The 19,572-nt window shown below is 67.5% G+C and overlaps 1 protein-coding gene across 1 annotated transcript; it reads left to right on the top strand.

Annotated features, from left to right (window-relative positions):
• The first annotated feature begins 129 nt into the window (after positions 1-129).
• GRINA (glutamate ionotropic receptor NMDA type subunit associated protein 1) lies at positions 130-11,573 on the top strand. The gene is made up of 7 exons (XM_080364306.1): positions 130-187; positions 5,908-6,263; positions 6,762-6,874; positions 6,949-7,149; positions 8,405-8,533; positions 10,159-10,302; positions 10,961-11,573. The coding sequence occupies exons 2-7, from the start codon at positions 5,936-5,938 to the stop codon at positions 11,108-11,110; spliced, it is 1,065 nt and encodes a 354-aa protein (XP_080220432.1). The 5' UTR covers positions 130-187; positions 5,908-5,935; the 3' UTR covers positions 11,111-11,573.
• Positions 11,574-19,572: the final 7,999 nt, after the last annotated feature.

Below are 19,572 nucleotides of genomic sequence, written 5' to 3' on the forward strand. Positions count from 1 at the left end.
CAATAAGGGCGGAGCACCGCCTCAGTGCCCCCGCCCCTCCACAGACCCCGCCCAATAAGGGCGGAGCACCGCGGCAGTGCCCCCGCCCCCTGGCTGGAAGCCCCGCCCCCGCCGAGGCGCCGCCCGTCCCCGGAGGCGCGGCCCAGCGGAGCGGAGCGGAGGCAGCGCTGCCGCACGGCCCGGCCCGGTGAGCGGGGTCCGGGGGTAAGGGGGTCCCGCCGCACCGGAGGGGGGGTCCCGGTGTGCGGAGGGAGGCCGCGGAGGCCTCGGCGCCGCCCCTGAGCGCGCCCCCCCCCGCAGCGCTCTGTCGCATTCCGCAGCGCGGCCGGGCCGGGGGTGTCGCAGCCGGGCGGCGGGGGGGACCGGGCGGGCCGGGCCGCACTGCGGCCGCTCTCCGGGCGGGACCCGGTCCCGTGGGCACGGGGGGCCCGCGGCCGCCCCCGCTGCGGGGATTAGGATTGGTGCTGCCGTAAATAGGCCGCGCTGGGGCATTACCGGGCGTCACGGCAAAGCCGCTTACGGGCTCCGGGAACAACCGGCGGGGGGGCAGCCCCTGCACCCCGTGCCACAGCCAGCTGTGCAGCCTGCACCCCCTGCCACAGCCAGCTGTGCAGCCTGCACCCCCGCACCCCTGCACCCCGTGCCACAGCCAGCTGTGCAGCCTGCACCCCCTGCCACAGCCAGCTGTGCAGACTGCACCTCCGCACCCCTGCACCCCTGCACCCCGTGCCACATCCAGCTGTGCAGCCTGCACCCCCGTACCCCTGCACCCCGTGCCACATCCAGCTGTGCAGCCTGCACCCTGCAACCCCGCACCCCGTGCCACAGCCAGCTGTGCAGCCTGCATCCCCGCATCCCTGCACCCCCCAACCCTCTGCCACATCCAGCTGTGCAGCCTGCACCCCCGCACCCCATGTCACATCCAGCTGTGCAGCCTGCACCCCTGCACCCCCCAACCCCCTGCCCCATCCAGCTGTGCAGCCTGCACCCCCGCACCTCTGCACCCCCCACGCCCCCTGCCACATCCAGCTGTGCAGCCTGCACCCCCGCACCCCGTGTCACATCCAGCTGTGCAGCCTGCACCCCTGCACCCCCCACCCCCTGCTACATCCAGCTGTGCAGCCTGCACCCCCGCACCCCTGCACCCCCCACGCCTCCTGCCACATCCAGCTGTGCAGCCTGCACCCCCACATCCTCCACACCCTCTGTACTCCCTGCACCCCTGCACCCCACATCCAGCTGTGCAGCCATCACCCCCACATCCCTACACCCCGTGCCACATCCAGCTGTGGAGCCTGCACCCCTGTACCCTCTGTACCCCCTGCACCCCGTGCCACATCCAGCTGTGCACCCCATGCACCCTGTGCTGCATGGAGCTGTGCAGCCTGCGCTGCGGCTGCCCCATGCACCCCTGCACCCCGTGTCACACGCACCTCGTGTCGTATGCACCCCGTGTCACACGCACCCCCTGCACCCTGTGTCACATGCAGCCCCTGCACCCTGTGTCACACACACCCCATGTCACATGCACCCCCTGCACCCCGTGTCACATGCACCCCATGCACCCCGTGTCACACGCACCCCTGCACCCCGTGTCACACACACCTCGTGTCGTATGCACCCCGTGTCACACGCACCCCCTGCACCTCGTGTCACACGCACCCCATGCACCCCATGTCACACACACCCCATGTCACATGCACCCCCTGCACCCCGTGTCACACGCACCCCATGCACCCCGTGTCACATGCACCCCCTGCACCCCGTGTCACACGCACCCCTGCATCCCATGTCACACACAGCCCATGTCACGTGCTCCCTGTGCGCAGTGTGCCACCCCTGTCACACGTGCCGCATGTCACACACGCGCCATCTCACACACACCCCATGTCACACGCACCTCCCTGCGCCCCGTTCTGCATCCACAACTGCACCCCATGCACCCTGTGCTGCATGCACCCCTGCACCCCGTGGCACATGCACCCCATGCACCCTGTGTCACATGCACCCCATGCACCCCGTGTCACATGCACCCCATGCACCCTGTGTCACATGCACCCCATGTCACATGCACCTCATGTCACACGCACCCCATGTACTCAGTGCCCCCCCATGCTGCCTGCACCCCTGCACCCCACATTTCATGCACCCCGTGTCACCCATATGGGGTGCACCCTGTGCCACATGCCCCCTGCACCCATGCAGGGTGCCCCCCACACTGCATGTCCCCCCTGCACCCCATGCTGTGTGCACCCCATGCTGGGTGCCCCCCTGCACCCCATGCTGTGTGCCTCCTGCACCCCATGCTGTGTGCACCCCATGCTGGGTGCCCCCCATGCTGTGCCCCCTGCACCCCATGCTGGGTGCCCCCCATGCTGGGTGCCCCCTGCCCCCCATGCTGTGTGCCCCCCCTGCCCCCCATGCTGTGTCCCCCTTGCCCCCCATGCTGTGTGCCCCCTGCACCCCATGCTGTGTGCCCCCCATGCTGTGTCCCCCCTGCCCCCCATGCTGTGTCCCCCCTGCACCCCATGCTGGGTGCCCCCCATGCTGTGTGCCCCCTGCCCCCCATGCTGTGTCCCCCCATGCTGTGTCCCCCCATGCTGTGTCCCCCTGCACCCCGGTGCCGCGGTGGCGCTGGTGGCCCTCTCCGGGCCGCAGTGCCGCAGCCGAGCGCCCGCCCTCGCGGTGGCACCGGGCCCGGTGTGCCGTGGGCCGGCAGCCCCGGTTGCGCCGCACGGGCCGTCCCTGGCCTGGCGCTGGCCCGGCCGCGGGCCCGGTGGCACCGGCGCGGGGCTGCGGCACCGGCTGTGCCGCGGAGACCCACTGCGCAGGGCCGGCCCCGCTGCCGCTGCCAGCCTGCGGGAGCTGCCAGCCTGCCGGAGCTGCCAGCCTGCGGGAGCTGCCGGCCTGCCGGAGCTGCCAGCCTGCGGGAGCTGCGGGCCCTGCCCGGCCCTGCCCGGCCCTGCCTGGCCCCCTGCCCGTCCCTGCCTATCCCCTCCTTGTCCCTGTCTGTCCCCCTGTCTGTCCCCCTGCCTGTCCCCTCCTTGTTCCTGCCAGTCCCTCTGTCTGTCCCTCTGTCTGTCCCCCTGCCTATCCCCTCCCTTGTTCCTGCCAGTCCCTGCCTCCCCCTGCCTGTCCCTCTGTCTGTCCCCCTGCCTGGCCCTGCCAGTCACTGCCTGTCCCCTCCTTGCCCCTGCCTGTCCCTGTCTGTCCCCCTGCCCATCCCTGCCTGTCACCTCTTGTCCCTGCCAGTTCCTGCCCATCTCTGCCTGTCCCCCTGTCTGTCCCTACCTGTCCCCCTGCCTGTCTCCCTGTCTGTCCCCTCCTAGTCCTGCCTGGCCCCCTGCCTGTCCCCTCCTGTCCCCCTGCCCATCCCTGCCCATCCCCTCCTTGGCCCTGCCAGTTCCTGCTTGTCCCCCTGTCTGTCCCTGCCTGTCCCCCTGCCTGTCCCCTCCTGTCCCCCTGTCTGTCCCCTCCTAGTCCTGCCTGGCCCCCTGCCTGTCCCCTCCTGTCCCCCTGCCCGTCCCTGCCTGTCACCTCCTTGGCCCTGCCTGTCCCGCTGCCCATCCCTGCCCGTCCCCTCCTTGGCCCTGCCAGTTCCTGCTTGTCCCCCTGTCTGTCCCTCTGTCTGTCCCTCTGCCCGTCCCCCTGTCTGTCCCCTCCTTGTGCCTGTCTGTCCCTGCCCATCCCCCTGTCTGTCCCTGCCTGTCCCCCTGTCTGTCCCCCTGTCTGTCCTCCTGCCCATCCCTGTCTGTCCCCCTGCCTGTCCCCTCCAGTGCCTGCCTGTCCCTGCCTGTCCCCCTGCCCGTCCCTGCCTGTCCCCTCCTTGGCCCTGCCAGTTCCTGCTTGTCCCCCTGCCTGTCCCCTCCTGTCCCTGTCTGTCCCTGCCTGTCCCCCGCCCCTCCGTGCCGGTCCGTGCGGTCCCCGGTGCCGGTCCCGGTCCCCGCGGTGCGGGCCGCTGAGGGCTCAGCCGTTTCCGCTGTTGCAGTCGCGGCCCCGGGCGTTGCCGGTGAATGGCGGCCGCGGGCTGCGGCGCAGCGGGGGCGGCGGCTCCGCTCGGCCCGCGGGGGGCGCAGCGGGGCCGGGGCCGGGGCCGGGGGCCGCGCCGCGGCCTGAACGGGCCGGGCCGCCCTGCAGGTGCCGCGGCGGCCATGGGGTTGCCATGGCAACGGGCCTGCCGCCCGCCGCCATCTTGTGCGGGCCGGAGCGGCGGGGCCGCCACCCCCGCGGTACCGGGGCGCGGGGACCCCACGCTGCGGGGCACGGGGGGACGGGGACCCCACACTGCGGGGGGACGGGGACCCCACACTGCGGGGGACAGGGACCCCCACACTGGGGGGAAACAGGGACCCCCACACTGCGGGGGGACGGGAACCCCACACTGAGGGGGGATGGGGACCCCACGCTGGGGGGGCACGGGGACCCCCACACTGGGGGGACAAGGACTCCACGCTGCGAGGGGACAGGGACCCCCACACTGCGGGGGGACGGGGACCCCACACTGGGGGGGGACGGGGACGGGGACCCCACACTGCGGGGGACAGGGACCCCCACACTGGGAGGAAACAGGGACCCCACACTGAGGGGAACAGGGACCCCATACTGTGGGGGACAGGGACCCCATACTGTGGGGGCACGGGGGAATGGAGACCCCACACTGCAGGGGGACGGGGCTGCCTGGGGGGTAACCGGGGTAGGGGGATGATGGCCAAGGGGGGTTATGACCGTTGGGGGGTGTTATGACCGTTGGGGTGTTATGACCGTTGGGGTGTTCTGGCTGTTGGGGGTTATGGTTTTGGAGGTTGATGGCCAGGGGGGTGATGACCATGGGGGTGATGGCCATGGGGGTGTGGGTGGTGGGAGTGGTGACTGGGGGGTTAATGGCCATGGGGGGGGTGGGTGGTGGGAGTGGTGACTCTGGGGTTAATGGCCATGGGGGGTGTGGGTGGTGGGAGCGGTGACTGGGGGGTTAATGGCCATGGGGGCAGTGGGTGGTGGGAGTGGTGGCTGGGGGGTTAATGGCCAAGGGTGATGGCTGGGGGCCTGTGGCCCTTGCGGGGCTGTGGTCTTGGGGATGATGGCCGTTGGGAGTGACAGCCATGGGGGTGATGGTTGTGGGGGGGTTATGGCTGGGGGTGATCTCCATGGGGTGATGGCGGAGGGTGGGTTATGGCCATGGGGGGGTTATGGCTGTTGAGAGTGATGACTGGGGGGTAGATGACCACAAGGGGCTGATGGCTGGGGGTGATGGCCAAGGAGGTGATGGCCATTGGGGGGTGATGGCCATTGGGGGTGATGGCCATTGGGGGTGATGGCCATTGGGGATGATGGCCATTGGGGGGTGATGGCCATTGGGGATGATGGCCACTGGGGAATGACGGTCATTGGGGGTTGATGGCCATTGGGATGATGGCCATTGGGGTTGATGGCCATTGGGGATGATGGCCATTGGGGGTGATGGTCATTGGGGGTGATGGCCATTGGGGTGATGGCCATGCGGGTGATGACCATCGGGGGCTGATGGCCATTGGGGTGATGGCCATGCGGGTGATGACCATTGAGGGGTGATGGCCATTGAGGTGATGGCCATGCAGATGATGGCCATTGTGGGGTGGTGGCCATTGGGGAGTGATGGCCATTGGAGTCTGATAGCTGTGGGGGTGATGACCATGGGGGTGATGGCCATTGGGGTCTGATAGCCGTGGGGGTGATGACCATGGGGGTGATGGCTGGGAGTCTGATAGCCATGGGGGTGATGACCATGGGGGTGATGGCCATTGGGGTCTGATAGCCGTGGGGGTGATGACCATGGGGGTGATGACTGGGGGTCTGATAGCCATGGGGGTGATGACCATGGGGGGTGATGGCCACCAGGCCTGACCCCTCCTCTCTCCCCTCTCCCCACAGCGGAGGCGGCAGCAGCCGAGGGGCCAAGATGTCCCACGAGAAGAGCTTCCTGGTGACCAGCGACGGCTTCGGGGGCCAGCAGCCCACGGCCCCCCCCACCTACGCGCAGCCCCCGTACCCCCCCGCCCCGTACCCCCAGCCCCAGTTCGCCCCCCCCGCGCCCTACAACCAGCCGGGCTTCCCGCAGGGGCCGGGGCCGTACCCCACCCCGGCGGGGCCGTACCCCACGGCGGGGCCGTACCCCCCCGGGCCGTACCCCCCCGGGCCGTACCCCCCCCCGGGGCCGTACCCCCAGGGCCCCTACGCGCAGCCGCCGTACGCGCAGCCGCAGCCCATGGTCCCCGGCGACCAGGACTGTAAGTGGCGGGGTGGGGGGGACAGGGGGCGTCTCCCCGTGGTGGGTGCTGATGGGGTGGGGGGGGGGGGCTGGCTGGTAGCTCAGGGCTGTGGGACCCCTGGGGGGGTGTTGTGCCCTGTGAGCCCCCCAGATGAGCTAATTGGGGGGGGGGGCCCTGCTCACTGAATCAGGGTGCCAGTGGTGGCCCTGGCACTGGGGACACCGCTGGGGTTGTCATCTCGGTGGGGACAGCGGTGCGAGCCCGGTTTTGGGGGGCTCAGAGCTCTGCCCCCCCTCAGCCCCATCTGTGCTCTCCCCCCCAGCCAGAGCCGGGCCCCGCCGCGGGCTGTGGACGCCGGGCACCGCGGTCACCCGCGTCAGTGAGCGGCACCGCGGCAGCGCCAGGATGGGGACACGATGGGCTGGGCCAGGGACAGGACGGGGCAGGATGGGGACAGGCAGGGACGTGGCGGGTACAGGCAGCCCCCTGAGCCCCCCCGACCCCGTGTCCCCGCAGCGCCCCTGCACAGCACCTACCACGAGGACGGACCCCCCTCCTACTATGACAACCAGGACTTCCCCAGCGCGCACTGGGACGACAAGAGCATCCGGCAGGCCTTCATCCGCAAGGTGGGGCCGGGACGGGCCCCGGGGGGGACGCGGGGCTTCGGGGTGTCCCCCCGTCACCGCTGCCTGTCCCCCAGGTGTTCCTGGTGCTCACGCTGCAGCTCAGCGTCACCTTCTCCTTCGTGGCCGTCTTCACCTTCGTGGGGGGCGTCAAGGGCTTCGTGCGGCGCAACGTCTGGACCTACTACGTGTCCTACGCTGTGTTCTTCATCTCCCTCATCGTCCTCAGCTGCTGCGGGGACTTCCGCCGCAAGCACCCCTGGAACCTGGTGGCCCTGGTGAGCGCGGCGAGGGACGGGGACGGGTGACACGGTGACGGCAGCCCCGGCACTGGGGACGCCCGGTGGGAGCTGTGGTGACACTGGTGGCTGTGCTGCCATCAGACCTGGACAGGCAGGGGGGAAATGTAATGGAATAGAACAAGTGTAGAGTGTTGAATTTGGGCAGAACAACCCCAGGTTCCAGTGTAAGCTGGGGAATGACCTATTAGAGAGCAGCGTAGGGGAAAGGGAGCTGGGGGTCCTGGGGACAGCAGGGTGACCATGAGCCAGCACTGGGCCCTTGTGGCCAGGAAGCCAATGGGACCTGGGCTGGGTTAGCAGGGTGGTCAGTAGGTCAGAGAGGTTCTCCTGCCCCTCTGCTCTGCCCTTGAAAAGAGGGTTTAGTTCAGATACCATCAGGATATACTCAGGGAACTTATATATAATGTATATATAATACATACAGCCGTACAACCCTGAGACCACCCGATCTCATCTGATGTGGGAAGCTAAGCAGGGTCGGGCCCGGTCAGTACTTGGATGGGAGACCAGCTGGGAACGTCAGGTGCTGTGGGCTGAGCCAGCACTGGGCCCTTGTGGCCAGGAAGCCAATGGGACCTGGGGTGGGTTAGAAGGGGGTGGTCAGTGGGTCAGAGAGGTTCTCCTGCCCCTCTGCTCTGCCCTGGGGAGACCACACCTGGAATCTTGTGTCCAGTTGTGGCCCCTCAGTTCCAGCAGCACAGGGAACTGCTGCAGAGAGTCCAGCGCAGCCACCAAGATGCTGCAGGGAGTGGAGCATCTCCCGTGTGAGGAAAGGCTGAGGGAGCTGGGGCTCTGGAGCTGGACAAGAGGACACTGAGGGGGGACTCATTGCTGGGGATCAAGATGGAAAGGGGCAGTGTCAGGAGGATGGAGCCAGGCTCTGCTGGTGCCAACCAGGGACAGGACAAGGGGCAATGGGTGCAAACTGCAACACAGGAGGTTCCACTGCAAGAGGAGAAGCAACTTGTTGGGGTGAGGGTGTCAGAGCCTGGCCCAGGCTGCCCAGGGGGTTGTGGAGTCTCCTTCTGTGCAGACATTCCAACCCCCTGGACACCTTCCTGTGTCACCTCAGCTGGGTGTTCCTGCTCCGGGGGGCTGCACTGGATGAGCTTTGGGGTCCCTTCACCCCCTGACATCCTGGGATCCCACGAATGGCGCTGGGCACGTGGCGTCGCCATCAGCAGGTGGTGGCCGAGCTGGCGTGACCGGCGTCTGTGCGTCTGTCCCGCAGTCCATCCTGACCGTCAGCCTGTCCTACATGGTGGGGATGATCGCCAGCTTCTATGACACCGACGCCGTCATCATGGCCGTGGGCATCACCGTCGTCGTCTGCTTCACCGTCGTCATCTTCTCCCTGCAGGTCAGGGCAGGGGGACGGGGGGGCCCTGCTGAGGCTGGGGCTCCAAACCAAGGGGGTGACCCCCCAACCCTCTGCTGGGTCTGGGGGCTCCAAATTTGGTGTATGGACCCCCTTGTTCCTTGCTGGGTCTGAGGCTCCAAATGGAGTGTACAATGCCCCCCAGGCACTGCTGGGGCTGGGGCCTCCTAATCTGGTGTATGACCCCCTCTTGTTCCCTGCTGGGTCTGGGGGCTCCATGCTGGATGTAGGACCCCCTCAGCTCCCTGCTGCATCTGGGGCCTCCAAACCAGGCGTATGACCCCCCCTTGTTCCCTGCTGGGTCTGGGGGCTCCAAATTTGGTGTATGGACCCCCTTGTTCCTTGCTGGACCTGGGGGCTCCAAATGGGGTGTACAATGCTCCCCAGGCACTGCTAGGGCTGGGGCCTCCTCATTTGGTGTATGACCCCCTCTTGATCCCTGCTGGGTCTGGGGGCTCCAAACCAGGCGTATGACCCCACCTTGTTCCCTGCTGGGTCTGGGGGTTCCAGGCTGGATGGGGGCTCCAAATCTGGTGTATGAGCCCCCCTCACTCACTGCTGGGGCTGGGGGCTCCAAACCAGGCGTATGACCCCCGCTTATTCCCTGCTGGGTCTGGGGGCTCCAAACCGGGCGTATGACCCCCCCTTGTTCCCTGCTGGGTCTGGGGGCTCCATGCTGGATGTAGGACCCCCCCAGCTCCCTGCTGCATCTGGGGCCTCCAAACCAGGCGTATGACCCCCCCTTGTTCCCTGCTGGGTCTGGGGGCTCCAAATTTGGTGTATGGACCCCCTTGTTCCTTGCTGGGCCTGGGGGCTCCAAATAGGGTGTACAATGCTCCCCAGGCACTGCTAGGGCTGGGGCCTCCTCATTTGGTGTATGACCCCCCCTTGATCCCTGCTGGGTCTGGGGGCTCCAAACCAGGCGTATGACCCCACCTTGTTCCCTGCTGGGTCTGGGGGTTCCAGGCTGGATGGGGGCTCCAAATCTGGTGTATGAGCCCCCCTCACTCACTGCTGGGGCTGGGGGCTCCAAACCAGGCGTATGACCCCCGCTTATTCCCTGCTGGGTCTGGGGGCTCCAAACCGGGCGTATGACCCCCCCTTGTTCCCTGCTGGGTCTGGGGGCTCCAAACCAGGCATATGACCCCAGCTTGTTCCCTGCTGGTTCTGGGGGCTCCGAACCAGACATATGACCCCTCCTTGTTCCTTGCTGGGCCTGGGGGCTCCAAAGGGGGTGTACAATGCCCCCCAGGCACTGCTAGGGCTAGGGTCTCCTAATTTGGTGTATGACCCCGCCTTACTCCCTGCTGGGTCTGGGGGCTCCATGCTGGATGTAGGACCCCCTCAGCTCCCTGCTGCATCTGGGGCCTCCAAACCGGGCGTATGACCCCCCCTTGTTCCTGCTGGGTCTAGGGGCTCCAAACCAGGCGTATGACCCTCCTTGTTCCCTGCTGGGTCTGGGGGCTCCAAACCTGGCATATGACCCCCCCTTGTTCCCTGCTGGGTCTGGGGGCTCCGAACCTGGCATATGACCCCCCTTCTTCCCTACTGGGTCTGGGGGCTCCGAACTGGGCGTCCGACCCCCCCTCGCTCCCTCTGCCCCCCAGACCAAGTACGACTTCACCTCGTGCCGGGGCGTGCTCATCATCTGCCTGGTCGTGCTCATCATCTTCTCCATCCTCTGCATCTTCATCCGGAACCGCATCCTGGACATCGTCTACGCCTCGCTGGGGGCGCTGCTCTTCACCTGCGTGAGTGGGGGGCCTGCCTTTGGGGGGTCCCCACCCTCCCGGGGGGGTCACCAGCCTCCCACGGGCTCTCCATCCTCCTGGGGAGTCCCCATCCTCCCAGGGGGGGTCCCCAACCTCCCAAGGGGGTCACCAGCCTCCCACGTGGTCTCCATCCTCCTGGGGAGTCCCCATCCTCCCAGGGGGGTCCTTGTCCTCCTGAGGGGGTCCCAGTCCTCCTGGGGGGGTCTGCATCCTTCTGGAGGGATCCCCAGTTTTCTGGGGGGCTCCCTGTCTTCCTGGGGGGGGGTCTGCATCCCCCTGGGGGGTCACCATTACCCTGCAAGGGGTCCCCATCCTCCTGAGGGGTTCCCTGTCCTCCTAGGGGGGATCCCCATCCTCTGGGGGGGTCCCATCCTCCTGGGGGGTTCCCTGTCCTCCTGGGGGTGTCCCCATCCTCTGGGGTGTCCCATCCTCTGGGGGGGTGTCCCCATCCTCTGGGGTCCCCCATCCTCTAGGGGTGTCCCCATCCTCTGGGGTCCTCCATCCTCTGGGGGTCCCACCCTCCCCAGGGTGCTGCTGAGCAGAGTTACGGGGGAGCAGGGGGTCCTGGGGCGGCTGTGGGGTTGTGTGTGGGGCGTGGGGTGCTCGTGTCCCCCCCCAGTGACGTCCCCGTCCCCAGTTCCTGGCGGTGGACACGCAGCTGATCCTGGGGAACAAGCAGCTGGCGCTGAGCCCCGAGGAGTACGTGTTCGCCGCGCTCAACCTCTACACCGACATCATCAACATCTTCCTCTACATCCTCGCCATCATCGGCCGCGCCAAGGAGTAGCGGCCCCCGCAGCCCCGGTTCGTGCCCCCGCCCCCCGTAGCCGGTTCTGTTCGGTGTTCTCATCGCGCCCCTCGGTTCTCCCGTTAGAGTTTCTTTGGCCCCGGGGCCCTCACGTCACCTCCCGGGCCGGGGGGGGACAGGGGGCGTGGGGGTCCCGCGGGTGACAGCGCTGTCCCCCGCCCCGCTGTGAATACGGCCCGTCCCCCCCGTGCGTTCGACGCGGACTGGAAGCACTTTGTCCCTGTGTCCCTGTGTCCCTGCGTCCCCACCCCGCTCCCCGCGCACGCTGCCCCGGCCCGGCGCGCAGGCAGGGCCCCCCGGCCCCGGCGCGGCTGCTGCGCACCGCGGCAGCGCCCCGGTCCCCTCCGCGCCCTCAGCCGCCGGCCCCAGCCCTGCCGGGGTCCCGGCGCCCCGGCCGCGGCTCTGTTCTGGCTCCAGCTCCTGCTGTTAATAAACTCCCTCGAGTTCAGCCGGGCCCCGGCTCTGCTTCCCGCGGCGCCAGCACGGCCCGCGGCACGTGGCGCTGGCACTGGTCACACTCGGGCTCTGGCACTGCTGGCACTCGGGGTGGAAATGGGGACACTCAGGGTCAGTCACTGGTGGCACTCGGGGTCAGTCACTGGTGGCACTCGGGGTCAGACACTGGGGACACTCAGGGTCAGTCACTGGTGACGCTCGGTCTGTCACTGGTGGCACTCGGGGTCTGTGCCTGGTGGCACTCGGGGTCAGTCACTGATGACACTTGGGGTCAGTCACTAGTGACACTCCGGGTCAGTCATTAGTGGCACTCAGGGTCTGTCACAGGTGGCACTTGGGCTCTGTCACCAGTGACACTTGGGTCAGTCACCAGTGGCATTTGGGGTCTGTCAGTGGTGGCACTTGGCGTCAGTCACTGGTGACACTCGGGGTCAGTCACTAGTGACACTCAGGATCAGTCACTAGTGGCACTCAGGGTCTGTCACAGGTGGCACTTGGACTCTGTCACCAGTGGCACTTGGGTCAGTCACCAGTGGCACTCGGGGTCTGTCAGTGGTGGCACTTGGGGTCAGTCACTGGTGACACTCAGGGTCAGTCACTAGTGGCACTCAGGGTCAGTCACCAGTGGCACTCAGGGTCTGTCACAGGTGGCACTCGGGCTCTGTCACCAGTGACACTTGGGTCAGTCACTGGTGGCACTCGGGGTCAGTCACTGGTGACACTTGGGGTCAGTCACTGGTGCCACTCAGGGTCTGTCACTGGTGGCATTTGGGGTGAGTCACTGGTGTCACCTGGGTCACTGGTGACACTGGGGGTCAGCCACTGGTGTCACTTGGGTCACTGGTGACACTGGAGGTCAGTCACTGGCGACACTTGGGTCAGTCACCGGTGGCACTCGGGGTCAGTCCCCGCTGGCCGTGGCTCAGCCACGCACGGTGCTTTATTCAGCCGGTGCCCATGGCCGTGTCCTCTGCGCCCCGTCCCTGTCACCATCGCCACCCGGCTCTGCCACCCTGGCCGTGCCCGTGGGGGCGGCAGCTGCTGTGGGTGCCACCGCGCAGTCCTGGTGGCGGTGACCGCGCGGTCCTGGTGGTGGTGACCGCGTGGTCCTAGTGGTGGTGACCACGCAGTCCTGGTGGTGGTGACCGCGTGGTCCTGGTGGCGGTGACCATGCAGTCCTGGTGGTGGTGACCACGCAGTCCTGGTGGTGGTGACCGCGCGGTCCTGGTGGCGGTGACCATGCAGTCCTGGTGGTGGTGACCACGCAGTCCTGGTGGTGGTGACCGCACGGTCCTGGTGGCGGTGACCATGCAGTCCTGGTGGTGGTGACCACGCAGTCCTGGTGGCAGTGAGCACGCAGTCCTGGTGGCAGTGACCATGCGGTCCTGTCCTGGTGGCGGTGACCACACAGTCCTGAAGGTGGCGGTGACCACGCAGTCCTGGTGGCGGTGACCACACGGTCCTGGTGGCAGTGACCACACAGTCCTGGTGGCAGTGACCATGCAGTCCTGGTGGCGGTGACCACGTGGTCCTGGTGGTGGTGACCGTGCGGTCCTGATGGCGGTGACCGCGCGGTGCGGGCAGGTCCCTCTGTGACATCACCGCGGAACCTTCCGCCACCGCCAGTGTCACCCCGGCCGCCCACGTGCGGCAGTGAGCGAGGGGCCTCCCGCCGCCCCGGCGCCGCCACCGGCCGCAGGACACCAGCGAGCGGCACGGCCGCCGCCACCATGGCGGCGCCAACCACGGGGCCCACGGTGTTCGCCGTGTACGACCAGCTGCGGCGGGAGATCCAGGCGCTGCTGCAGGAGAACGAGGACCTGAAGCGCATCGTGACGCAGCTGCGGGAGCAGCGCAACCAGCGCCACAACGTGCGCGGCCCCCCCGGCTCCCTGGTCCCCAGCTCCGCGCCGCCCATCCTGGGGACCCTCCCCGGGCCCGGCGCCGGGCAGTTCCCCTTCCCCGGCTCAGGTGAGGGACGCGCCGGCGCCGCAGCAGCCCCGCGCTGGCGCCCGCGGCTGCCGACACCCCCGTGTCCCCGCAGGCAGCAGCCTGGACTCGTCGCTGGGGCTGAGCCAGCTGTTCCACAGCCAGCCCTCCGGCCACGCCGGCACCGGCAGCCTGGACTCATCACTGGGGCTGAGCCACTTGCACCGCAGCTACCCCTGGGAGTCCACGCGGCTCAGCACCCTGGAGCCGTCGCTGGGGCTGAACCGCCTGTTCCAGAGCCAGCCCGGGGACGCCAGCACCATGGACTCGCTGGGGCTGAACCGCCTGTTCCAGAGCCAGCCTGGGGACGCCAGCACCATGGACTCGCTGGGGCTGAACCGCCTGTTCCAGAGCCAGCCCAGGGACGCCAGCACCATGGACTTGCTGGGGCTGAACCGCCTGTTCCAGAGCCAGCCCAGGGACGCCAGCACCATGGACTCGCTGGGGCTCAGCCGCCTGTTCCAGAGCCAGCCCAGGGACGCCAACACCATGGACTCGCTGGGGCTCAGCCGCCTGTTCCAGAGCCAGCCCAGGGACGCCAGCAGCCCGGACTCGTCGCTGGGGCTCGGCCGCCCGTTCCAGAGCCACCTGTGGGACACCACGCTGAGCAGCGGCAGCCTGAGCAGCCTGGGCTACCCCAGCTACCCCAGCTTCAACACCAGCATCAGCGGCGGCAGCTTCGGTGGCAGCGACATCAGCAGTGACCTCTTCATCGAGTCCTTCGCGCCAAACAGAAGTACGGGGGGTGGGGGTCAACCCCAAAGGGCCACCCTCATCCCCACACATCCCATCCAATTGTGTCCCCATCCCATCCCATCCATCCATCCCATCCATCCATCCCATCCATCCATCCCATCTCATCCCATCCATCCATCCCATCCATCCCATCCCATCCCATCCATCCATCCCATCCATCCATCCCATCCATCCATCCATCCCATCCATCCATCCCATCCCATCCCATCCCATCCATCCCATCCCATCCCATCCCATCCCATCCCATCCCATCCCATCCATCCATCCCATCCCATCCCATCCATCCATCCATCCCATCCATCCCATCCATCCATCCCATCCATCCCATCCCATCCCATCCCATCATGTCCCCATCCATCCATCCCATCCATCCATCCTATCCCATCCCGTCCCATCCCATCCCATCCCATCCCATCCCATCCCATCCATCCCATCCCATCCCATCCCATCCCACCCCATCCCATCCCATCCCATCCCATCCATCCCATCCATCCCATCTCATCCATCCATCCCATCCCGTCCCATCCCATCCCATCCCATCCCATCCCATCCATCCCATCCCATCCCATCCCATCCCATCCCATCGTGTCCCCATCCCGTCCCATCCCATCCCATCCATCCATCCATCCCACCCATCCCATCCCATCGCATCCCATCCCATCTCATCCCATCCCGTCCCATCCTGTCCCATCCATCCCATCCCATCCCATCCATCCATCCATCCATCCATCCATCCCATCCCATCCATCCCATCCATCCCAACCCATCCCCACGGTGGCTGTCACTGTGTCCCTGTCCCCGCAGGCCTACCGGTGCCAAAACACTATTACTACGGCCCCCAGCGGTGGGAAATTACCTGTCCTGGTCGCATTGAAACTGGTCCCAGCGTGCCCAGTCCCAGCGGTCCTGGGCCCAGCGGTGCCATTGCCAGCGGTCCCAGCGGTCCTGGTCCCAACGGTCCTGGTCCCAGCGGTGCCGGTCCCAGCGGTGCTGTTGCCAGCGGTCCCAGCGGTGCTGTTGCCAGCGGTCCCAGCGGTGCTGTAGCCAGTGGTCCCGGTCCCAGCGGTGCTGTTGCCAGTGGTCCCAGCGGTGCTGTTGCCAGTGGTCTCGGTCCCAGCGGTGCTGTTGCCAGCGGTCCCAGCGGTGCTGTTGCCAGCGGTCCCGGTCCCAGCGGTCCCAGTCCCAGCGGTGCGGGTTCCAGTGTTCCCGGTCCCAGTGTTCGCGGTTCCACTGGTTCTGCTCCCAGTGTTCCTGGTCCCAGTGGTCCCAGCCCCAGCGGTGCCAGTCCCAGCAGTGCCGGTCCCAGCGGTGCCGGTCCCAGTGGCCCCAGTCCCAGCAGTGCCGGTCCCAGTGTTCCCAGTCCCAGCGGTGCCGGTTCCAGTGTTCCCAGTCCCAGTGGCCCCAGTCCCAGCAGTGCCGGTCCCAGTGTTCCCAGTCCCAGCAGTGCCGGTTCCAGTGTTCCCAGTCCCAGTGGCCCCAGCCCCAGCAGTGCTGGTCCCAGTGGCCCCACTCCCAGTGGCCCCAGTTCCAGTGGTGCCAGTCCCAGTGGCCCCAGCCCCAGCGGTGCCAGTCCCCGTGGCCCCACTCCCAGCGGCCCCAGTCCTGGTGGCCCCAGCCCCAGTGGTGCCGGTCCCAGTGGTGCCGGTCCCAGTGGCCCCAGTCCCAGTGGCCCCACTCCCAGCGGTGCCAGTTCCAGTGTTCCCGGTCCCAGTGGCCCCAGCCCCAGTGGCTCCAGTCCCGGTGGCCCGAGCCCCAGCGCTGCCGGTCCCAGCGGTGCCGGTCCCAGTGGCCCCAGTCCCGGTGGCCCCAGCCCCAGCGGTGCCGGCCCCAGCGGTGCCGGTCCCGGCAATGACGCCATGCAGCAGGTGGTCTCCCTGCCCACAGGCCAGCAGCTGTTTGCTCATGAAGCCAGCCGGACCCTGGCTGGCCTGAGGCCGCTGCCGAGCTCCGGTGAGTGCCGGCGCAGTGCCGTGGCCCGGCTGCGACACCCCCCCGCGCCCCAGCTCCGGGGCAGGGGGACGTGAGCTCCGGTCACCCCGTGCTGGGGACGCGCAGGGAACCGGGCAGCGACAGCCGCCCTGGGAACACCACGGCAGCACCAGGCGCGGTGCCGGCAACGCCGGCATGTTGGCATTTGGAGACCCCGCCACAGCGGGCGCAGGGCACGGGGACCCCCACAGTGGGCACAGCGGCCAGCCTGGCCCGGGGCTCCATGGGGACATGCTGGGGGTCACAGGGAGATAGATGTTGGGGGGCTCCATGGAGACATGGTGGGGGTCATGGGGAGATGTTGGGGGGCTCCATGGGGACATGCTGGGGTCACGGGGAGGTGTTGGGGGGCTCCATGGGGAGATGTTGGGGGTCACAGGGAGATGTTGAGGACTCCATGGGGACATGCTGGGGGTCATGGGGAGATATTGGGGGGCTCCATGGGGACATGGTGGGGGTCATGGGGAGATGTTGAGGACTCCATGGGGACATGCTGGGGGTCATGGGGAGATATTGGGGGGCTCCATGGGGACATGGTGGGGGTCATGGGGAGATGTTGGGGGGCTCCATGGGGAGATGTTGAGGGGCTCCATGGGGACATGGTGGGGGTCATGGGGAGATGTTGGCCATCATGGGGAGATCTCAGTGGTCATGGGGAGATGTTGGGGGGCTCCATGGAGAGGTGTTGGGGGCTCCATGGGGACATTTTGGGGTCATGGGGAGATGTTGGGAGTCATGGGGGCATGTTTGGGGTCATGGGGAGATGTTGAGGGGCTCCGTGGGGACATGTTGGGGTCATGGGGAGATGTTGGCCATCATGGGGAGATCTCGGGGGTCACGGGAGATGTTGGGGGTTCCATGGCGAGGTGTTGGGGGCTACATGGGGACATTTTGGGGATCGCGGGGATATGTCGGGGGTCACGGGGAGATGCTGGGGGCTCCATGTTCAGGACGTCCCAATTCCACAGACGTGCCGCTGTACTGTCAGCTGGTGGGGGAGATGGTCTACCAGCTGGACCGGCGCATCCTGGCCCGCGTCTTCCCCACCCGGCAGCGCTTCTACGGCTTCACCGTCTCCAACATCCCCGAGAAGATCACGGTAGGTGCGGTGCGTGCCGCGGCCGCAGCCCGGCGGCGCCGGTCCCCGCGGCGCCGGCTGCCTCTGCCACGTCTGTCCCCGCAGGCCACCGTGGCCAACCCGCAGGACTACGTCGCCACCTGCACGCGCTACTCGGAGATGATGGCGCTGCTGCGGCGCCACGGCTACAACCCGCAGATGCACCCGCTGTTCTGCGAGGCGCTGGTCAACACCTACGGCACGCTGAACGAGCCCGGCAGGCCCGCGGCGTTCAAAGGCGTGCCCGTGGACGTGCTGCGCCACGCCATCGAGGAGGTGGTGCCGCCGCGCGCCCGGCTCGACGCCTCCATCATGCTGGACTGCCTGCTGCTCATGGTCAGGATGGACGGGGGGCACCTCTTCATGTACTGAGCCCTGCGCCGGCACCGCACCGGCAAACACCGGCGCCGGCAAACACCGGCACCGGCAAACAAACAGCGGCCCCTGCCCCCGCACCGCGGCAGGCGCAGCCCCGCACCGGCAATAAACCTGTAGCAGCGCCCGCAGCGCCTGGTGCTGCGGCAGCTCCGGCAGCTCCGGCAACAGCCGGGACCGGATGCGGTTGGGGGAGGAAACGGGCTGTGGGCAGCAATGTTGGGGTGCAGGCAGCGACATTGGGGTGCGGGCAGCAATGTAGGGCTGCGGGTGGCAATGTTGGGGTGCAGGTGGCAGTGCTGGGGTGCAGGTGGCAGTGCCGGGGTATGGGTTGCAGTGTTGGGGTGCAGGTGGCAGTGCCGGGGTGCAGGTGGCAGTGCTGAGGTACAGGTGGCAGTGCTGGTGTACAGGTTTCAGTGCTGGGGTACAGGTGGCAGTGTCGGGGTGCAGGCTGCAGTGTTAGGGTGCAGGTGGCAGTATCAGGGTGCAGGTGGCAGTGCTGGGGTACAAGTGGCATTGTCAGGGTGCAGGTGGAAATGTCGGGGTGCAGGCCGCAGTATCAGGGTGCAGGTGGCAGTGTCGGGGTGCAGGCGGCAGTGCTGGGGTGCAGGTGGTAGTGTTGGGGTGCAGGTACCAGTGTTGGGGTACAGGTGGCAGTGTTGGGGTGCAGGTGGCAGTGTCAGGGTGCAGGCTGCAGTGTTAGGGTGCAGGTGGCAGTGTCGGGGTGCAGGTGGCAATGTTGGGGTACAGGTGGCAGTGTTGGGGTGCAGGTGGCAGTGTCGGGGTGCAGGTGGCACTGTCAGGGTGCAGGTGGCAGTGCTGGGGTGCAGGTGGCAGTGCTGGGGTGCGGGTGGCTGTGTTGGGGTGCAGGTGGCAGTGTTGGGGTGCAGGTGGCACTGTCAGGGGGCAGGTGGCAGTGCTGGGGTGCAGGTGGCAGTGTCGGGGTGCAGGCAGCAGTGTTGGGGTGCAGGTGGCAGTGTTGGTGTACAGGTGGCAGTGTCAGGGTGCAGGTGGCAGTGTCGGGGTGCAGGTGGCAGTGTCAGGGTGTGGGTGGCAGTGTCGGGGTGCAGGTGGCAGTGTCGGGGTGCAGGTGGCAGTGTTGAGGTGCAGGTGGCAGTATCGGAGTGCAAGTGGCAGTGTTGGTGTACAGGTGTCAGTGTCAGGGTGCAGGTGTCAGTGTTGGGGTGCAGGTCACAGTGTTGGGGTGCAGGTGGCAGTGCTGGGGTGCAGGTGGCTGTGTTGGTGTACAGGTGGCAATGTTGGGGTGCAGGTAGCAGTGCTGGGGTGCAGGTGACTGTGTTGGTGTACAGGTGGCAGTGTCGGGGTGCAGGTGGCAGTATCGGGGTGCGGGTGGCAGTGTCAGGGTGTGGGTGGCAGTGTCGGGGTGCAGGCAGCAGTGCTGGGGTGAAGGTGGCAGTGTTGGGGTGCAGGTGGCAGTGTCGGGGTGCAGGTGGCTGTGTTGGTGTACAGGTTTCAGTGCTGGGGTGCAGGTGGCTGTGTCGGGGTGCGGGTGGCAGTATCGGGGTGCAGGTGGCACTGTCGGGGTGCAGGTGGCACTGTCAGGGTGCAGGTGGCAGTGTCGGGGTGCAGGTGGCTGTGTTGGTGTACAGGTTTCAGTGCTGGGGTGCAGGTGGCAGTGTCGGGGTGCAGGTGGCATTGTCGGGGTGCAGGTGGGAGTGTCAGGGTGCAGGTGGCATTGTCGGGGTGCAGGTGGCAATGTCGGGGTGCGGGTGGCAGTATCGGGGTGCAGGTGGCACTG

This window comes from Nesoenas mayeri (assembly GCF_963082525.1).
Source record: "Nesoenas mayeri genome assembly, chromosome: 2".
Classification (NCBI taxonomy): domain Eukaryota; kingdom Metazoa; phylum Chordata; class Aves; order Columbiformes; family Columbidae; genus Nesoenas; species Nesoenas mayeri.